At 57.7% G+C, this 17,499-nt stretch overlaps 7 protein-coding genes across 7 annotated transcripts; 3 read left to right on the top strand and 4 right to left on the bottom strand.

Annotated features, from left to right (window-relative positions):
* Positions 1 to 120: 120 nt before the first annotated feature.
* Positions 121 to 948, bottom strand: BDY17DRAFT_321080 (peroxisomal biogenesis factor 11; the record flags this gene model as incomplete). Its single annotated transcript, XM_033736552.1, has 3 exons — positions 121 to 501; positions 562 to 713; positions 777 to 948. The coding sequence occupies 3 exons, from the start codon at positions 946 to 948 to the stop codon at positions 121 to 123; spliced, it is 705 nt and encodes a 234-aa protein (XP_033592840.1).
* A 271-nt stretch (positions 949 to 1,219) lies between these two features.
* BDY17DRAFT_291166 (uncharacterized protein) lies at positions 1,220 to 6,462 on the top strand. The gene is made up of 3 exons (XM_033732626.1): positions 1,220 to 5,257; positions 5,317 to 5,416; positions 5,483 to 6,462. Exons 1-3 carry the CDS (start codon positions 1,369 to 1,371, stop codon positions 6,372 to 6,374), a joined length of 4,881 nt encoding a protein of 1,626 aa, XP_033592839.1. The 5' UTR covers positions 1,220 to 1,368; the 3' UTR covers positions 6,375 to 6,462.
* Positions 6,463 to 6,745, top strand: BDY17DRAFT_291164 (uncharacterized protein; the record flags this gene model as incomplete). Its single annotated transcript, XM_033732625.1, has 1 exon — positions 6,463 to 6,745. A coding segment is annotated over exon 1 (166 nt), but the record flags the coding sequence as incomplete, so codon positions are not given.
* A 1,090-nt stretch (positions 6,746 to 7,835) lies between these two features.
* On the top strand, positions 7,836 to 9,950 carry BDY17DRAFT_315159 (uncharacterized protein; the record flags this gene model as incomplete). The annotated part of the gene is made up of 1 exon (XM_033735889.1): positions 7,836 to 9,950. One exon carries the CDS (start codon positions 7,836 to 7,838, stop codon positions 9,948 to 9,950), a length of 2,115 nt encoding a protein of 704 aa, XP_033592837.1.
* A 503-nt stretch (positions 9,951 to 10,453) lies between these two features.
* BDY17DRAFT_321077 (survival protein sure-like phosphatase/nucleotidase) lies at positions 10,454 to 11,611 on the bottom strand (the record flags this gene model as incomplete). Its single annotated transcript, XM_033736551.1, has 2 exons — positions 10,454 to 11,542; positions 11,600 to 11,611. 2 exons carry the CDS (start codon positions 11,609 to 11,611, stop codon positions 10,454 to 10,456), a joined length of 1,101 nt encoding a protein of 366 aa, XP_033592836.1.
* Positions 11,612 to 11,740: 129 nt separating this feature from the next.
* On the bottom strand, positions 11,741 to 13,305 carry BDY17DRAFT_291159 (uncharacterized protein). Its single transcript, XM_033732624.1, has 3 exons — positions 12,500 to 13,305; positions 12,294 to 12,445; positions 11,741 to 12,225 (listed from the first exon to the last, which is right to left on the bottom strand). The coding sequence occupies exons 1-3, from the start codon at positions 13,120 to 13,122 to the stop codon at positions 12,188 to 12,190; spliced, it is 813 nt and encodes a 270-aa protein (XP_033592835.1). The 5' UTR covers positions 13,123 to 13,305; the 3' UTR covers positions 11,741 to 12,187.
* A 1,216-nt stretch (positions 13,306 to 14,521) lies between these two features.
* On the bottom strand, positions 14,522 to 16,465 carry BDY17DRAFT_245065 (cyclin-like protein; the record flags this gene model as incomplete). The annotated part of the gene is made up of 2 exons (XM_033730598.1): positions 14,522 to 15,784; positions 15,860 to 16,465. 2 exons carry the CDS (start codon positions 16,463 to 16,465, stop codon positions 14,522 to 14,524), a joined length of 1,869 nt encoding a protein of 622 aa, XP_033592834.1.
* Positions 16,466 to 17,499: the final 1,034 nt, after the last annotated feature.

Here is a 17,499-nt window from a genome sequence, read left to right as displayed (position 1 = left end):
ATGGATTATGAATGAGATGGACGATAGAGTGATTGCGTTTGGCTGAGGGTACACAGGTAGCATGCTCGCATTTCCCAGATACCCGGCTTCTGTGCATCGCTCCCCTTCCTTCAAGCAACTTCACTCCACCCGCCTCCATAACCCCTGAAGCGCGAGCAGCGTCGACAAAGTCCCCGCGATACCAACGTAGAAATCGTCAAGCTGAATCCACCCCAACGCCGCGCCGGGAATTAAAACGTCGGCGCAATCGATAGCCAGCTGGACGTAGATCTTCGAGTACTCGACAGCCGGCGGCGGAGCAGCATTCTGTACTGCAACGTCGGACTTTTCCTCGTTGGCCGCTGGCGTGGCTTTTGCTGCTCCTGCGGGAGAAGATGGTGTGGAGAAGCACAGACAAATGCCCAACAAGAGGGACGACACAATAGCGTAGAGCCAGAACTTCAGCGCTTCGTGCTGCATTGCCGCCGCCCATGCGTAGTCTGTGAGTTTCATGGCGTTCGTCTAGATGCACGTGATAAGCTCGCTGACACCATACTCAAGTAGAATTGGGACCAGACGTACGATGGCGAACATTTCGAAGAAGAGATACAAGCCGAGAAAGGAGAACTTGCACACCCGCAGCGTGCGCTCAAGCGTCGGCTGCTCGACGGTGGCGGTCGTGTAAGCGGCGGAGAAGGTGCCGTGCCATTTGAGTAGACGGAAGTAGCGGCGAGCTGTGATGAATTGGTCAGTGGTTGTTTCGTCTTTGCGAGGCTGGGATGAGAGGGTGCAGTTACATAGAGCGAATTGCGCTTGGGCTTGTCTCCATGGGATTGCGGCTTCGATTGCGTCGCCTGACGACAAGGGGACGAACGATGCGCCGATGGCTTGCGAGGCGTATTGCCCGAATCGAAGGAGTTTCTCGAGGCCTACTGCGTCGTCGGAGAGTTTGGCGAGGGTGAGAAGCATGGTTGCTCCTTACGAGGTGAATGCTAGGAGGTGAAGTCCGGTTGAAGTCATGCTGCGATGGAGGTCGACGATGCAATGCAGGAAATCGATTCCAATGCTATATGTCGTTAACAGTCGTCTGTCAACATGGAAGCATGATGTTGGTCAAGTTGATTGGGAGGTGTAGATAGAAGGAAGGAGCTGGTTGGCTGGCGCATGCAGGAACCACTCCGCTCCTTCCCGAATCGAACACGCGCGTCAAGTGGGCTATGTCATTCCCTCCCAAATTTTGAGGACACTTCCACTTCACTCCAATGTCTACTCCGCCTCCCAGATCGCACCCCTGCTCAAGCGCATGAGCAGTCCGGGAAGAGAATGATCATTACCGGCGGAACATGGCAGTCAAACTCCACACCTACCACTCGCTAATACGAACGTGCAATGCCACCAGACGAGGCTGCGGACGAGGAAGGTGTGAGGCGGAGGCGATCGCACGACTATCACGATGATGCGGAGATTGGCGTAGATGGCGCAAGAGATGGAGTCCACGTTGGCACACGCACTCTCAGTCTACACGAAGCCTCCACGCAGCGTTCCTCGGGAAGCGACATCACCCCGCCGCTGTCATCATCGAGACCCATGTCTACAGGCGAGGCGGGGGTGACACGCAATATCGCTGGCAAGAAGAGAAAGAGCGATGAGATTGCCAGGGACAGTCCGACTGCAATGGAGGCCCACGGATCTCCGTCCTCTCCAATGCGCATCGATACCAGAGCTGCCAACAACCCTACGCAAAGAAGGCCACCCGTACATACCACTCCCTCCTCGCCGCGCTCCAGACATCGAGGCATGTCCTTGCGCACTTCTCTATTCACCAGGAATGTCGACCGAGCAACACCGGCCGGAGACTCGATCATTGAGATGCACGACCTGCCCGGCTCTAGCAGCCAATTCAGCGACTCTGACCACGTCAAGAAAGATATTCAGCCCTCGGTTAGCGTGACTGCAATCCATGGCGACTTTGGCCCGCCCACCCCGGAGCGAACTCGACACGGCCGCATCAGCCTGCTTCCCTCCACTTCTGCCGATGGCTCTCTGACAAAAGGACCGCGAGGAATGTCCGTATTGCCAAACTACCAGCAATGGATGCAGGAACAAGCGAACAGACATCTACCCGTCCGGCGCGCCAAACAGACATACAAGCAATTACGAAAATGGATCCTTCGAATCCAAGAGATCCCACCTTCCAAGGACGGCAGACATATCCCGCTGGACCCTCATCGAAAGAAGGCTTTGATAGACGAGCGCACCCGACGGCCATTCGTGAGCAACTTTATCAAGTCCTCCAAGTACACGCTATGGAACTTCTTGCCTCGACAGCTCTTTGCGCAGTTCTCGAAGCTGGCAAACCTCTATTTCTTGACCATCAGCATCCTCCAAATGATTCCGGGACTGTCGACAACAGGCTCCTATACCACCATCATTCCGCTCATGTGCTTCGTTTCAATCTCAATGGCCAAGGAAGGATACGAGGACTTCCGTCGGCATCGTTTGGACAAGGCTGAGAACAATCGAGAAGCACTCGTCCTTCATGCATACAGGCCCGTGCAAGTGGAAGCAGAGGAGCTGAAGGATGGACCGGTTCACTGGGCGACAGTCAAATGGCAGTCCTTGCAAGTCGGTGACATTGTCAAAGTAGACCGTGATCAGCCAATACCGGCCGATATCATGTTACTCAGCAGCAAAGGCCCGAACAACACCGCCTACATCGAAACGATGGCGCTGGATGGTGAGACAAACCTCAAGACCAAACAGCCCAGTGCCGCTCTAGTTGGCAAATGCGCAACACCTGAGGATATCGTGGGGTTGAAGAGAACTGAAATGGCAGTTGAGGACCCTAACATTGATCTGTACAACTTCGAAGGCAGGCTGTCGGTACACGACGACACGAGCCCCCTCACCAACAACGAAATCATCTACCGAGGCAGTATCCTCCGCAACACCCCCGAAGCAATCGGAGTCATCCTCTATACCGGCGATGAGTGCAAAATCCGGATGAACGCCAACCGCAACCCCCGCATCAAAGCGCCCTCCTTGCAAGGCGTCGTCAACAAGATCGTCATCTTCATGGTCTTCTTCGTCGTCGGCCTTGCCCTCATCAACACCATTGCCTATCAAGTCTGGCACGTGGACTACGAGCAGAAAGCATGGTACCTCACCGACGCGCACGTGGCTTTCATCCCTATTATTGTCAGCTTCATCATCATGTTTAATACCATGATTCCATTGTCGCTGTACGTCAGCTTGGAGATCATCAAGGTCTCGCAGATGGCGTTGATGAATTGCGATCTGGACATGTATGATGAAGCTAGCAATACCCCTTTTGAGGCGAGGACGTCGACGATCAATGAGGAGCTGGGACAGGTCAGCTATATCTTTAGTGACAAGACTGGCACGCTGACGGAGAATGTTATGCGATTGCGGAAGTTGAGTGTTGCTGGGGCTGCTTGGTTGCATGATACAGATTTGAAAGACACTCCCATGGAAGACAGGGAGGTAGGAGACAAGGTTGACGGCAAATCCAAATGCAAGCATGCGATGTGGAAGCTTCCAAGGAAGTCCACCACCGGCAGCAGACCGAACATCAACAACATGCCCAAATCGTCGCACGGGATCGAAGCCGCACCCAGGAACTCTACCACCTCGTGGCACTCCGCGGTCCCTGCTATCCGCCAGCCAGATATGTCGACTGCCGAGATCATCCGCTACATTCAGCGGAACCCGCAGACGCCGTTTGCCAAACGAGCAAGCATGATGATTCTCTCCCTGGCCGTATGTCACACTTGTCTCCCCGAGATCGGCCAGGACGGCGAGCTCAGTTACCAAGCCGCATCCCCAGATGAGAGAGCCTTGGTCGAGGCGGCGAGTGAGTTGGGGTACACATTTTTCGACAAGACCCTGAGCACGCTCACCCTCAAAACCTTCCCCAACGGCCCGGCCGCAGAGCCTGTGTTGGAGAAGTACGAACTTCTAGACGTCATCGACTTCTCCAGCACGCGGAAGCGCATGTCTGTTGTGCTCGCCATGCCCGATGGCCGCCTCTGTGTCGTTTGCAAGGGCGCCGATTCTGTCATTACTGAGCGCCTGCGACTCGCCGATCTTGCACGACAGAAGATTGCGGAGGTTGAGAGGCGTGCGAGCCAGCGACGAAATCTGGAGGCGCAGGAGGTCTTGCATCGGAAGAGTGAGAGTGCGGATCGCAGAAGCAGTGTTGGGAGTTTTCCGCGGACGAGCCTGACGCTGCGTAGTGGTTCTGTTAGTGGTCGGGCGAGTTTTGGACGCCTGACACCAATTAAAGACGATGACGATGACTCGTTGGTGGATCGAAGTGCTCATACGCCAAGAGCTTCTGCTCAAATTGGCCGTCATTCAGTCGCATATTCAGAGCATGTGTGTTCAGAAGTGCGGGTCGAAGAGAGTGTGGCGACGGACGAATCGACTGTCATCGAAAGATGCTTTCAACATGTGAACGACTTCGCCACGGAAGGTCTACGAACACTGCTATACGCCCACCGCTATCTCAGCGACGACGAGTATCGGTCGTGGAAGAAGGTCTACCAAGACGCGACCACTTCCCTCGTTGATCGACAGCAGAAGATCGAAGCGGCCGGCGAGCTGATCGAGCAATCACTCGAGCTTACCGGCGCTACGGCAATCGAAGACAAACTACAACAAGGCGTGCCGGAGACCATCGAACGCCTCCGCCGCGCCAATATCAAACTGTGGATGCTCACGGGCGACAAGCGCGAAACAGCCATCAACATTGGCCACTCCTGCCACCTGATCAAAGACTACTCCACCGTGACCATTCTCGACCACGAAGCCGGCGACATTGAAACAACCCTCACCGCTGCCCTGCTCAACATCCACCACGCCACGGAAACCAACACCATCGCGCACTCCGTCATCGTCATCGACGGCCGCACCCTCGCCCACCTCCAAGCCTCCCCAACACTGCACACCCTCTTCCTCGACCTCGCCATCCTGGCCGACAGCGTCATCAGCTGCCGCGCCTCGCCGAGCCAAAAAGCGCACCTCGTGCACGCCATCCGGCGGCGCGTGAACCGCAGCGTGACGCTGGCGATCGGCGACGGCGCCAACGACATCGCCATGATCCAGGAGTCGCATGTTGGGGTGGGGATCACGGGCAAGGAAGGGCTGCAGGCTGCGCGGTGCGCGGATTACGCCGTGGCGCAGTTTCGCTTTTTGCAGAAGTTGTTGCTTGTACATGGGCATTGGAATTATGTGCGGACGTGCAAGTATACTTTGGGTGGGTTCCGTTTCGTCTCTTATTGGAGCTTTCAGTGCTGACTCGTTGGTTTTCTCTAGCGACGTTCTGGAAGGAGATGCTGTTTTACCTCACGCAGGCTTTGTACCAGCACTGCACCGGATATACAGGCACGTCGCTGTACGAGCAGTGGTCGCTCAGGTGAGACCCGACCGACACAGCCTCATCAAATTCATACTCGTCAAACTAACCTCTACCTTCCCACAGCCAATTCAACACGCTCTTCACCTCCCTCCCCGTCATCTTCCTCGGCATCTTCGACCAGGACCTCCGCCCCGCAACCCTGCTCGCGCACCCCGAACTCTACTCCGCCGGCCAACGCAACGCGCACTTCAACTTCCGCCTCTACCTCGCCTGGATCAGCATGGCCATCGCCGAAGCAGCGCTCGTCTTCTTCACCATGGAAACCCTCTGGGGCGCCGCCGTGCAGCCCGTGCCCGGCGGCCAGGACCTATACTCCATGGGCTTCCTGACCTTCACGGCGTGCGTGGTCATCATTAACACCAAGCTGCAGGTGCTGATGCAGCGATATCGCACCTACTTGGCGGCGGGCCTGTGGGCGCTGGAGGTTGGGGGGTGGTTTGCGTTTAATGCGGCGTTGAGTCTGACGTATGCGGATAATTATATTTATGATGTCAAGGGGGCGTTGTTGCGGGGGTTTGGGCGGGAGGTGGGCTGGTGGGTCACGCTGGGGGTTACGATTTTGGCGGTGTTGGTGTGGGAGGTGCTGGTTAGGGTGGTGTTGAATGTGGTTATGCCGACGGAGGTGGAGGTTTGGCAGGAGTTGGAGGGGGATGTGGGGCTGAGGGAGAAGTTGGGGGTTTGTGATGGGGAAGAGTTGGGATTGATGGGTAGTGGGAGGGAGGTGGAGATGGAAGAGCAGGCGAAGAGGGAAGGCGAGGTGAGAGATCTACTTGGTTTTCGGGAGAGGGGGTTGGAAAAGAAGGATGGGGTTGTGGAGCAGATTGAGTTTCTCGGGCAGACAGGAGACGATGGTGAGGATGAGAGCGGTTCTGGGCCGGTGAGGAAGAGCACGGATGAACAGGAGATGCTGTCGAGGCGGTTTGGCAGCGTGAGACGTGGGAGTTTGGGGGGTTGAGGATTGGATGTGCGAAAAACGGCCTTGCATACATGTAGGAGGGGATTTGATGTGTAAATGAAAGCATGAATGGATATATGAGATGATAATCAGAAGCCTTGCTTGTTTACCAGCCTCGTGCATGAGAGATGTAGTCGATGATGAACCACCAGGTACTGGACTTTCTACGGTAATTGCCCAATTTGGGGAGAGGCGAACGGGCGATTGGCGCAGGCGGACAGCGCACCGCGGCGATCGGTCGCGAGTGTTTCAGCCGATGCGCAACGGTCGGTCGTCATTTGGTTTGATTTAGCAACGGGGCGTTTGCTTGCGTGGGGATGAGACAAGAGGGAGATTACATGCTGTTTACCTGTGTTTTGTCTTTGTAAACAATATGCATTGCGTGTATGAGCAAGATGGATGGAGGGTGAGTTCTTTGTTTTCCCACCCCACGTGACTGCAGTGATGTGGCGGCGCGATCGGAGGGAGCCGAAGCAAACCGCCACTGAGGTCAGGCGGAATAGTCATCAGCGGAATAGTCATCACAGCGGCAAAGACGGATGCGGAATGCCAAAGCCATGTGCTGAGTGGAGCCCCGCCCCATCGGTTGCTGTTAATAATAATGGGGGATGCGAGGGCGGTGAGAAGGCCTCCGGGTAAGATAGGACGGGCAAGGAAGCTAGATGCAATCAAAAGACGAGATTGCCGCGGGTCTTGGAATTGTAGGACATTTGCAGTGGGAGGGTTGTGTATGGGACGACGTGCTTTGAAATGAATTGGTAACCGCCCGTTGCTAAGATTAGCCCGCCCGCCCGCTCAAGGACGGTCGACGATCACGCGTGGGAGGCAAAAGAGGGAGGGTTGCAGCGCAGAGAGGTGAGAATTTGCAGCAGAGCTCTTCTTCGCGCCCGTTTCGTCGCATCGGGCCTGGACTTGGCGCTCGTGGCGGCTCGCCTCCTGCCTCCACTCCACCACTGCCACCAAGCCGATTACTCCTCCTCCTCCGCCTCTTCGCTGCCCGTGTCCTGTCCACTTACATCACCAATTCTCTGCATCCCACCAACACAACAGACTCAACACCACCACCACCACCACCACCCCTCTATGTGTGCATCTCTTCGCCTGCAGGCCTGCTGGCAAGGGGAGTAGAGGTGGGGCGGAGTTTGGTTGATTGCAGGCAACGCCCGCAGGGGATCGCTCCTGCCTGTCGCCCATCCGCGCATCTCCATCCACACCCCCAATTCCATCACTTCGCCATCACCCTCCGCCTCCAAACACCTCTCCCCACCGCCTCCACCCCCTCCGCCGTCTCGTCTGGGCTCTTGATTGACGCCGCAGACCCTTCTCGTCGCCCTCGTCTCTCCGAAACACCGCCTGATTCACATCCCCCCCTCACCACTCTACTCAGCCTCTCACCACCCCTCTCTCCGCCTCAAACACACCCCTTCCACCCCTCACGACCCCTCACACACCGTCGCAATCATGCGGGAAGTCAACTTCAGCATCCCCAACGCCAACAAAGCCTCCGTCGGCATCACCACCGCCCTCTACGACCGCCGCGCCCTCGACTGCACCTCCACCCTCCCCCTCATCAACTCCCTCAACAACCTCGCCTACCTCACCACCTCCTCCGGCCGCATACGCGACATCCTCACCGTCGATGGCGGCATCGAGCGCCTCGTCTGCATCCTCAAGGAGGGCCGCAGCAAGGACATGATGGAGATGTGGAAGTGGAACCTCGCCTTCCAGTGCATCGTCAACATTGGCGTCCGCGGCTCCGAGGCCGTGCGCACGCGTGTCGTCGAGGCAGACATGGTGCCCGTCATCGCCACCATTCTCGACAACTACTTCCACGTCCTCGACAAGTGCCGCGAGCGTGCGGACGTGGAAGGTCGGCGGAAATGCCCCTTCACCGGCGCCAAGGGCTTCTCGCGCTCCTCCAGCCGCAATGATGCCTACGACTCGCGTACTGCCAGAGCACGACGCCACGCTCCCCCGCCCATCACCATCCCCGAGCCCCTAGAACCTCCAGAGGCCGATGAGCCCCCGAGCGTCATCACTCCGACCGCGCCAGCGGCCAATCTATCTCTCAGCTCTCCCCCCGAGCGCACATCATTCCTCCGACAGTCACCACATCATCATCACCACCACCACCATCACCACCGATCACATGGCAGCAGGTCGCAATTGCTGCAGGCCGGCTCGAGCCAGGACCGACGAAATCCTGAACCTCTTCAGAGCACTTCCAATCATCCAAGTCTCGGACTCAGGCCAGTCCGCGACGTCGACCGACTGCCCTCCATGGTTCCAACCCTCCATGCAGAGCACAGCTCGCAGCCTCAGTCACCGACCACACCCAGCGCTCCGGCCCACGCATCGGTGAGCCTGCAGAACTCTATTGTTGGGCGACAGAGACGAAGGCCATCCATTCGACATCAGCTTTCCATCTCCGGCTCTGATGACGATGGCATTATTGAGGAGGCTTCGGAGGACTCCACCAGTCCAACGGACCAGCCCGAGCCCGCAGTAGTGGGCATGGAGACGGACATTGTCATGCAAGACATTGTCGATGAAGAGAGTCTACTCGAGCCTCAGACGAACGCAATGACACTGACCGCTCCGGACGTATCGAGCACCGATGATGAAACATTCAACATCACTCATCGGTCAGCTGCGGATGGAAGTCTGGTCAGCCCTGCCGCTACGCCCACGCAAGCCACCATGGGCTTCGCGCAGGGTCAGATCATCCCTCCGCCGGTCAACGCTGTCAATGCAACCCCACCCAACATGCAGCAGTCTCCCGTGTGGTATCCCTCGCGCGGCCTTCCCCTCGACCGCCCTGCACCAGCGAGCATCCTCGCGGCCATGCCACGAGACGAAGACGTGCTCATGTCTCTTCAGTTACTCGCCTACGTCTCCAAATACTGCTACCTTCGCACCTACTTCCAGAAATCCCACCTAGTCCCCCGATTGAAGATCGGCAACGACCTCCGCCTCCTCGATCCGGATCACAATCCCGCAACCCACCCGGGCCCCACTCAAGAAGAGCTGGACGAGGAATGGGACAACGAATTCGTGCCCAAAGCCGAGGAACAACCCTACAACATCTTCCCGCTCATCGAGAAGTTCACCGCCAAACCCTCCTCATCCCGCCATCACAACAACCCGCCCGTCTCGCCGCAGCAAGGCGACATGCAATACTGGGCGGGCGTGGTGATGCGCAATCTGTGCCGCAAAGACGAGTCCCGCGGCGGCATCCGCCAATGCGCCTACTGGCAGTGCGGCAAGTGGGAGGAGTACACCCGGCAGTTCGCCAAGTGTCGGCGCTGCAGACGGACAAAGTACTGCAGTAAGGAGTGCCAGAAGGGCGCGTGGGGCAGCCATCGCTTTTGGTGCGTGGCTGCTGAGCCTGGTGAGGGGGAGCCTGGGAGTGCGAGTGGGAGCTCGGGCAATAATGCTGGTACTGGTTCTACTGCTGCTGCGACGTCGGGTGGTGGAAGCGGACATCGGCTGCATCATCATCACCATCACCATCATCGACATGGAAGTCATTCTCAGCAGCAGAGGACTGGAGGCGCGCCCAACGGCTCTCATTGAGCGTGGAGGAACTACTCCTTAGCATCTTCAGTTCATTCTTTCCCGAGGATGATCTCGCGTTGTCGGTATCTCGTTTCCGCGCGGCATTGCATCGTCGAGGCGCCTTGCTTCCCTTCCTGCATCCTTCCGCGCACGTGCGGGATCCTAGCGCACCGGTGTTTTCTGGAGTGCGAGCGACCTATCCGAGGCTCGAAATCATCTAGTCACGACTAGGTTGATGGCTTGTCTCTGTTTTCTTTGTGTTTTGTTGGATCGGGCTGGCGCTCTGCGTGGCCCTTTCTTGCGTTTGAGTTACCGGGAAGGGGAGTTTGGCAATGGGATATGGCTGTGGACTGGTGTTTCTTGGGGTTTGGGGGCTTGCGATGGGAGGGACGAAGGAGGCATAAAGGTGATGAACGGTGATGAGCGATGGGAGTCTTGGCTTTTACCCGAAGTCGATAGGTACGTGAGTACGTCTAGAGAAGAAAGAAGTGTCTACCACATCCACGTCCCCCTCATACCATCTACAACCTCTCCGCAGCAGCAGGAGAAGACGCCGCAGCCTTCGCCCTCCCCAAAGACACCTGCTGCCCCCCTCCCAACTCAATCTCCCCCTCCAGTCCCTGCACATGCTTGAAATTCGCATATATCCCCGTCACACTCGTCTCCCCCACTTTCACACTCCACCCATCCGTCCCCGGCCCCGCCGCCTCCACGCTATCAAACACGTCCGTGAAGCGCGGCGCCCACTTGAAATGCCGCGTGCGCTCCCACGAGTCCTTCTGCTGCCCATTGCGACCCTCATCCGCTTGAGGAGGAGGCTTGCCGCCTTCCTCCGTCTGCACGCGCGTCATCTGCTCCTCTGCCGCGGCGTTGGCGTCGTGCGCTGCGTCGGAGAAGGTCGGGTCTTCTGATGAGGCGGGGATCTCTTGGAAGCAGGCGCCTCGTTTCCACGAGTTCTGCAGCATGCGCGTCCAGATTGTGGGTTTGGAAGCCACGCCCGCCACGACGGGGGTGTTGATCGTATACAGCCTTCCCTCGCCCCAGAAATTCCCCCCCGCGTCGGCGGCTAGGTATTCGCACACGCGCACTGAATGTCTGCACGTCTCGGCTATGATTTCGTCGTCGTGGTTGCGGGAGGAGAAGGCGAAGGAGAGGGCTATAGCACGGTGGCCGCAGACTGCCGCTTCGAGCGCGGCTCCTAGCGTTCCAGAGGACAGGGCGAAGACGGCGGTGGTGTTGCGGCCGTAGTTCGGGCCGGAAATCACGAGATCGACATCGTGCGTGTCGAGGTAGTGGGATAGGGCGATTTGCACGCACGTCGCCGGCGTGGAGGAGAGGAGGATCCAGGGCCTCGCATCGCCGTCGCCGCCACCATCGCGCTGTTGCCGCGCGGTTTGCGCCTCGGGATCATGGGCTGAAGGCGTCCGTTCCGGCGGCCAGTACGGCGTGGAGTGAATTTCGGCCCCGACGATGTGCGCTTTGCCGATCCACGAGCGCTGGGCGTCGGGGATGACGATGGTGACTTTGTGGCCTGCTGCGCGCAGGGCGTGCACGAAGGGCAGGATGTAGGGGCTTGATTGCAGCGAGGGGGGCCCGTCGTCGTTTGTTACCTGGTGTTGTTTTAGTACTTTGTGTGTTGCGATTGGATGGGTGGTTGTTGTACTGACGAGGATATGCATTTTTGCCTTGCTTCTTTTGCTGTGTAGATCTATTTCTATCCTCTCTAGCTATATCCCGGAGTTCGAGGGGGAGAAAACGAGAGATTAATGTACAATCTATAGTCTTTCAATGAATGCTACTTTTTGCTTCTACGGATGAACTGATGACCAGATGAAGTTCCCCAATGGCGCCCACTTCCCAATTCGGGGCCGAGACGATGTGCCGTGATTGGATGGGAGAATCCGGGTAAAAGTCAAAAGAAGCAGGCCTTGGTGGGAGCCCGATATCGCGCGGTGGACTTTCACCAGAGACAGGTGTAGTCCTTTCGCGAGGTTGAGGGGCGAGAGAGTAGAGTGCAGTGTCGTCTTGACAGGTGGGTGAAGACGATACAAATACGTACGCTAACTTTTGTACTGGCATTGCCTTTCAATGTCGCCTAGATGGTCTATTCATTTCTCTCGCCTTGTCCGATCAATAACTCGATGCATGCCTATCTCGTTCATGGGTCGACATTGAATTACGGCTCAACGCGCTTCTCCACGATCATGCTCTCTTCCTGCTCCGTTCCGTGCTCGGCCCTCTTGCTCGGGACTAGCTTACTGCGAGGAGCCGCCGGAGATGGTGATGACTTGGCCTGTGTTGTCGTCAGTATCAGCTGAATGTGCCCATGTTGTGCAAGGAGAAGAGGCAGTCAAGACTTACCATTGACCCATCCACCATCGTCGGAAGCCAAAAAGGCAACCACGCGAGCCACATCCTCGGGGACGGCGCAGCGCTTCAGCGGGCAGTGGTCGGCCATCAGCTTCTCAATCTTGTCCGCCGGCCACTCGGGGGTGCCGCCAGGGATGTAGTGCCTGATATCCCTACGTTAGTGATGAAAAGCTGCTTGAATGATGAGGAAGGGATACCAAGCATTCTGCGTGAACATGTCCGACTTGATGCCACCCGGCGCAACGCCGTTCACCGTGATGCCACGCACACCGAAATCCGTGGCAAACGCCTTGATCATGCCAATGACGGCCATCTTCGACGCATTGTACAAGCAGTGGTCACGCACGCCCAACAAGCCGGCGGCAATGGAGCTCATGAGAATCAAGCGGCCATTATCCTCCAAATGCCTCCACGCCGCCTGGCCGACAAAGAACTGCGCGCGCGCATTCAAGTTGAAGACGTGGTCGAACTTCTCCTCGGTAATCTCCTCCGTTTTGTCCCAGCTCTCGGTGCCGGAGTTGGACATGACAATGTCCACGCGGCCAAAGTGCTTCTTCGTCTCGACGAACAGGCGCTCGATTTCGGCGACTTTGGACACGTCGGCTTGGATGGCGATGGACTTTGCGCCCGTGCCGGTGGCGATGATGGCTTGCACCACTTCGTCGGCGCCCGCTTTGCTGTTGGCGTAGTTGACGACGACGCTGCAGCCGCGCTTGCCGAGTTCGAGGGCGCAGCCTTTGCCGATGCCGCGCGAGGCGCCGGTGATGATGGCCACCTTGCCGTGCAGCGAGGCGGAGGGGACGAGGACGGGTTGGGCCATTGTGAGGGTGTTTTGTTTCTGCCGTCACCTCGCGGTCAGCATTGCCTTGCTCCCAGACCTACAACCCAATGGCAAACACCAGCAACTCACCTGTGGCTTCGATGGACGAGTTGAAGAGATGAAAGATGAAGTAGAGAAGATGAGTGAGGCGAGACAGAGAGGTCAAGAAGCGGTGTAAATAATACTTAGTCAAAGACGACTTCCCGACAAGCTGTTGAAATTCCCCCCCAATTTTTCCCACCAAACCCCTCCACTTTCCCCTTTCGGACGCAGCGATGCCCCTAGGGGTCCGGAGTCCACGCGCCCAGCTGTCCCGTTGCTAAATTTAATCGCCGTGCTCATTCAACCCGGGATATCAGCCATCGTCTTCATCCATCCAGACAAGATTCTTCCGGACTTTCGGGTTTACCTCAAGACTCCGTCGGGTTGTCTGTGTGCCTTTCCTTCTCCTCGTCTACTTTTAGAGCGGAATACGAATGCCCAGGCGGAAAGACGATAGGCGGGATGTCCTACCGTAAACAGCAAGGCCGACAGCCCCACAAAAGCATCCCGATCAACGACGTACAGCATAAACAACAGCAAGGCAGTCAGATGAACAAGAGTGTCACAGCAAGAGCTTTCTCCTATACGGACTGGGGTATTGAACAGACAAAGCAACAACCTCTAAACTACCCAACCCTATGAAGAAGGCTAGTAGTAAGAAGCAAAGAAAAACGGACGGCCAGAAGGCAAGACGGCGACGTCTTTCCTCCGTCTAGTCGCACCCGAGATGAGAAGAGGTTGGTGTGCTGCATAGCCTCTCCACAACCTCCATCGGGAGGAGTAGAAGAGTGGCGTGCACACCGACCATGTCCATCCATCCATCCTTCCTTCTCCAGCCAGCAAACAGTATACCCGTCCTCCATTCGCCGGTCGAGAGTAGAGAGAAAGACGCTTCCAGGCCAGCCGTGGTGCTTGCCGCCGAGAAGCCAGTCGAAAGAGAAAGGAAAACAAGACCGAGATATGGGAAGCCGAAGGAATGGAGTATTAGTGAAGGTAAAAGCCCGCCAGTTTTGTTAAACGCCTTCGTAGTCGGGTCGTCACTGCGTTTCGGTTCGTGACAAGTACCAGGGTAGTGGGTATTGTGCAATAGTGTGGAGTAGTGGGTGTGGTGTGATGTGCTCTTCCTCGTCCATGCCAGTCGTCGGTCCAGGTCCGTGAGAGGTCCAGACCGACGATGACACCCCCTCCAACGCGATCCATAGTTAGAAAGCGTCCAGATCAGCCGCGAGCGATGGGCTGAAGTTGTTGACAAGGAGCGTGGTTGGTGTATACAAGGAACGAGCGTCGAGGCCGTGCAAGAGCACAGCAGCTTTGAGTGGATGAGTTGCGAGTCGGACAGCAGTGCAGCGTGACCTGCTCAAAGCATCCCGCCGTACTCCAGCCCGCCCATCGTCAGAGGAGCCGGATTGTCGATAGGCAGGCGGAAGCCGGCAGCAAGCTTGCCCTCGACATACGGTGACGCGCGCCGATACCTCTTGTCGGTATACTTGTCGTACACCGCCGAGTGGTGCCTGTGCGGATCCTCGCAGCACTCCAGGATGACCGCGAGCAACTGACGCAGCTGCGACCAGGTATAGTTGGAGTAGTAGACGTGCGCCTTGCTCCACTCGCCGTTGTAGAGCATGAGCCGCGCCATGCAGTGCGCGCCAGCCGCGAGGAAGCTCGGGGTGCAGCCGACGAAGCGCTCGTCCATGATGGTCACTTCCAGGAAGTACTTGGCCAGCGTGCGCGTCTCGAGGTCGTAGTCGTCGGCTTTGCTGATGCGGCGCAGGAAGCTCATCGGTCCCGGCCAGCCCAGCTCGAATTGCAGCATGCTCAGCATGAAGCGCTCCGCCTTGAGCAGCTCGTCCGCCGAGTAGCCGTTGTCGACCATGTAGATGATCTCGGAGATGGTGGGGCACTGCACCTCTTCGTACTTGGCGGCGACGAAGATGGCCGTGGCGCCGACGAGTTGCAGCTTGCCGAGAGACACGATCTTGCAGGAGAGGAAGCGGTCGATGTAGTTGACGGTGAGGAAGAGCGTCTCCGGCAGCAGGTTGAAGCGTTGGTGCACTTGAATCACCCAGTCCATCAGCACCGAACGCATCGACCATTGGATCTCGGTCTGTTGCTCCATGTAGCGCGGATTCGGCGCCATGCGAACCTCCAGCTCGCGGATGTACTCGAAGATTTCGTCGCCATACTCCGCCACCATTGATGTGTCCCATTGCTCGTCTTCAATGTCTTCGGCCGGACGTGTGGCCTCGACGTAGTCCCTCGCCTCGCGCAGCTCCTGGTTGATCTGATCACCGTACTTGGGGCCGAGAATGGTCGTCACTCCGCCAGTGCTGTCGCCGTACAAGCCAAAGGAGCGCGCGGTGTTGAGCTCGTCATACTCGTCCACCTCATCAACCTCGAAGTAGTGCTCGTCCATCGGCTGGGAGGGCAGCACGTAGGGAGCTGGCACACCGGCGGTGTTGGCAACATCATGCGCCTGCTGGTAGCGAGCAGTCTGGAGGTCGATGTATTGGCGGTACTCTTGCTCGGTGGTGAAGGCGGCGGGCAGAGGGTTGGTCGGAGGGTGCGAGGTGCGTGGCTGGGGCCGTGCTGCAGGCTCGTCGCGGAGTGGGATGCTCTCGGTCTTGTGAACTTCTTGCCGCAGGACCGAGCCATTCGTGAGCGCAGACTGTTGGACCTGTGTCTCCCATGACGCCACGGTCTGGTGGGCCGGGAGAGTCGACACGGGGTGCTGCACATCGTGGGCGGTGGATGCTTCAGGTGCTTGCACGTCGCGCAGCACTTTGGTGCTCTTCTTGGTAACAATCTTTCTCTCAGGCTCTGCCTGGCCGATAGACATCTGTGTGGTAGTGGTTGGTCTGCTCACTGCAGCTTGCACCGCCGTGGGCACGTTGTGGGCCGCGACTGGCTTGGGCGGAAGTGGGCGTGTGGCTGGCCGCGAGAAGGCAGCCGTGTTGACTGGGAGCACCGACTCTTGGATGCTAAGCTTTCCCGGCGACGCCTTTCCCACCTCCGAATCGTCCTTTGCCGGCTGCAACAAGCGTACATTCGCATTCACCTCCCCCAAGACCTTCTTATTCGCCGCCTTCACCGCGCCCGCTTGCAAGAGTGATGATAGGGCAGGAGTGGATTTGGTGCGATGATGAAGTGTCTTACCTGGCATGCCAGTGATGTGTGTGGCTGGTGGGGGCATGTTCTCGTCATGCACGCGGAGCGCGCGAGGGCGTTGTGGCTGCGCGGGAGTCAGTTGAAGATCATGAGCGCCGACGTGACAGTGAGTGAGGGGCGGCGGTGAATGCGGCATGCCGGCGCGGTTAGAGAAGGCTGAGGAGGGAGGGCACGGGGGAGAAACAGAGGCCATGAACTGTTGATGTGATGAAAACCCCCCTTGACCCTTTCCGCCTCCTTCTTGTGCTTGGGGGTGAGTGAAGCAATGAGTGAGCGACGACGACGTACCTTTGCGTCCATGATGGCCAATGGCACTTTTTGAGGCGTGTAATGTCGTTGTGCGTGTCGGCGATGCAAATCAACGTGATGCTAGCACGGTGAGATGTGCAGGTGGCCGGGTGAGGAGGGAGTTGGTGGAAGTGCGACGTTCACAGCTTCACCATTGAGCGGCGGCGCACGGTTTGCACGGTGAAGGGCCGCGACACGCCAACTTCCGTCCGTGCGTACGTGCAGCGATCCGTCCGTCTGGTCCTCGCTCGAATGAGCAGAAGAGGGGTATCGCTGCTTGGGCTTGTCGCTGTTGGCGATAAGGGATGCGTGGGAGGAAGAGGAGAAGAAGGAGGGTGAGCGGTTGGAGTGGCAGCCAAGTTCGCGACGAGCTCTGGAGTGTTTTGACGACAACAAATAGCAGCGGCGACACCCGCACTTTCCCGGCTCGGGCACGGCCGCGGAACCTGGAGCGTGCCTTCCCGTGTCTGTCGGCCTCCCGATTGGCCCACGCTTTCCCCTCTCGCTTCAAACTTAAATCTGTCGTCACACCTTCAACCACCACGTCGCGTCGACACGTCTTCCGCGAGGTCGCAATATGGGGCGCTGTCTTCTGCACATCTAGTCCCCTCAACTGCTGGGTTTTATCATGTGCTGAGTGTCTCAGTGCCAGGCGCATCAAATCGTGGGACGTTTCGGTGCGACATGGCATGTTTGACGTGCCTCCAATTTCTCACCGCCGACACGCTAACCCACGACGTCACCTGACCTCACTCACCGATGTGCGAGCATGTCCAACCTCACTCCTGCATGCAACAGATGATCCTCAATGCTTTGGCACCACGCGTGGACACATGCGCACTGCCCAGACAGCTGTGGGGAAATGCGCTGTCATCTTGCGAC

This window comes from Neohortaea acidophila, assembly GCF_010093505.1.
Source record: "Neohortaea acidophila strain CBS 113389 unplaced genomic scaffold BDY17scaffold_2, whole genome shotgun sequence".
Classification (NCBI taxonomy): Eukaryota; Fungi; Ascomycota; class Dothideomycetes; order Mycosphaerellales; family Teratosphaeriaceae; genus Neohortaea; species Neohortaea acidophila.
Note: the sequence above shows the minus strand (reverse complement) of the source record. Positions and strands in the feature narration are given on the sequence as shown.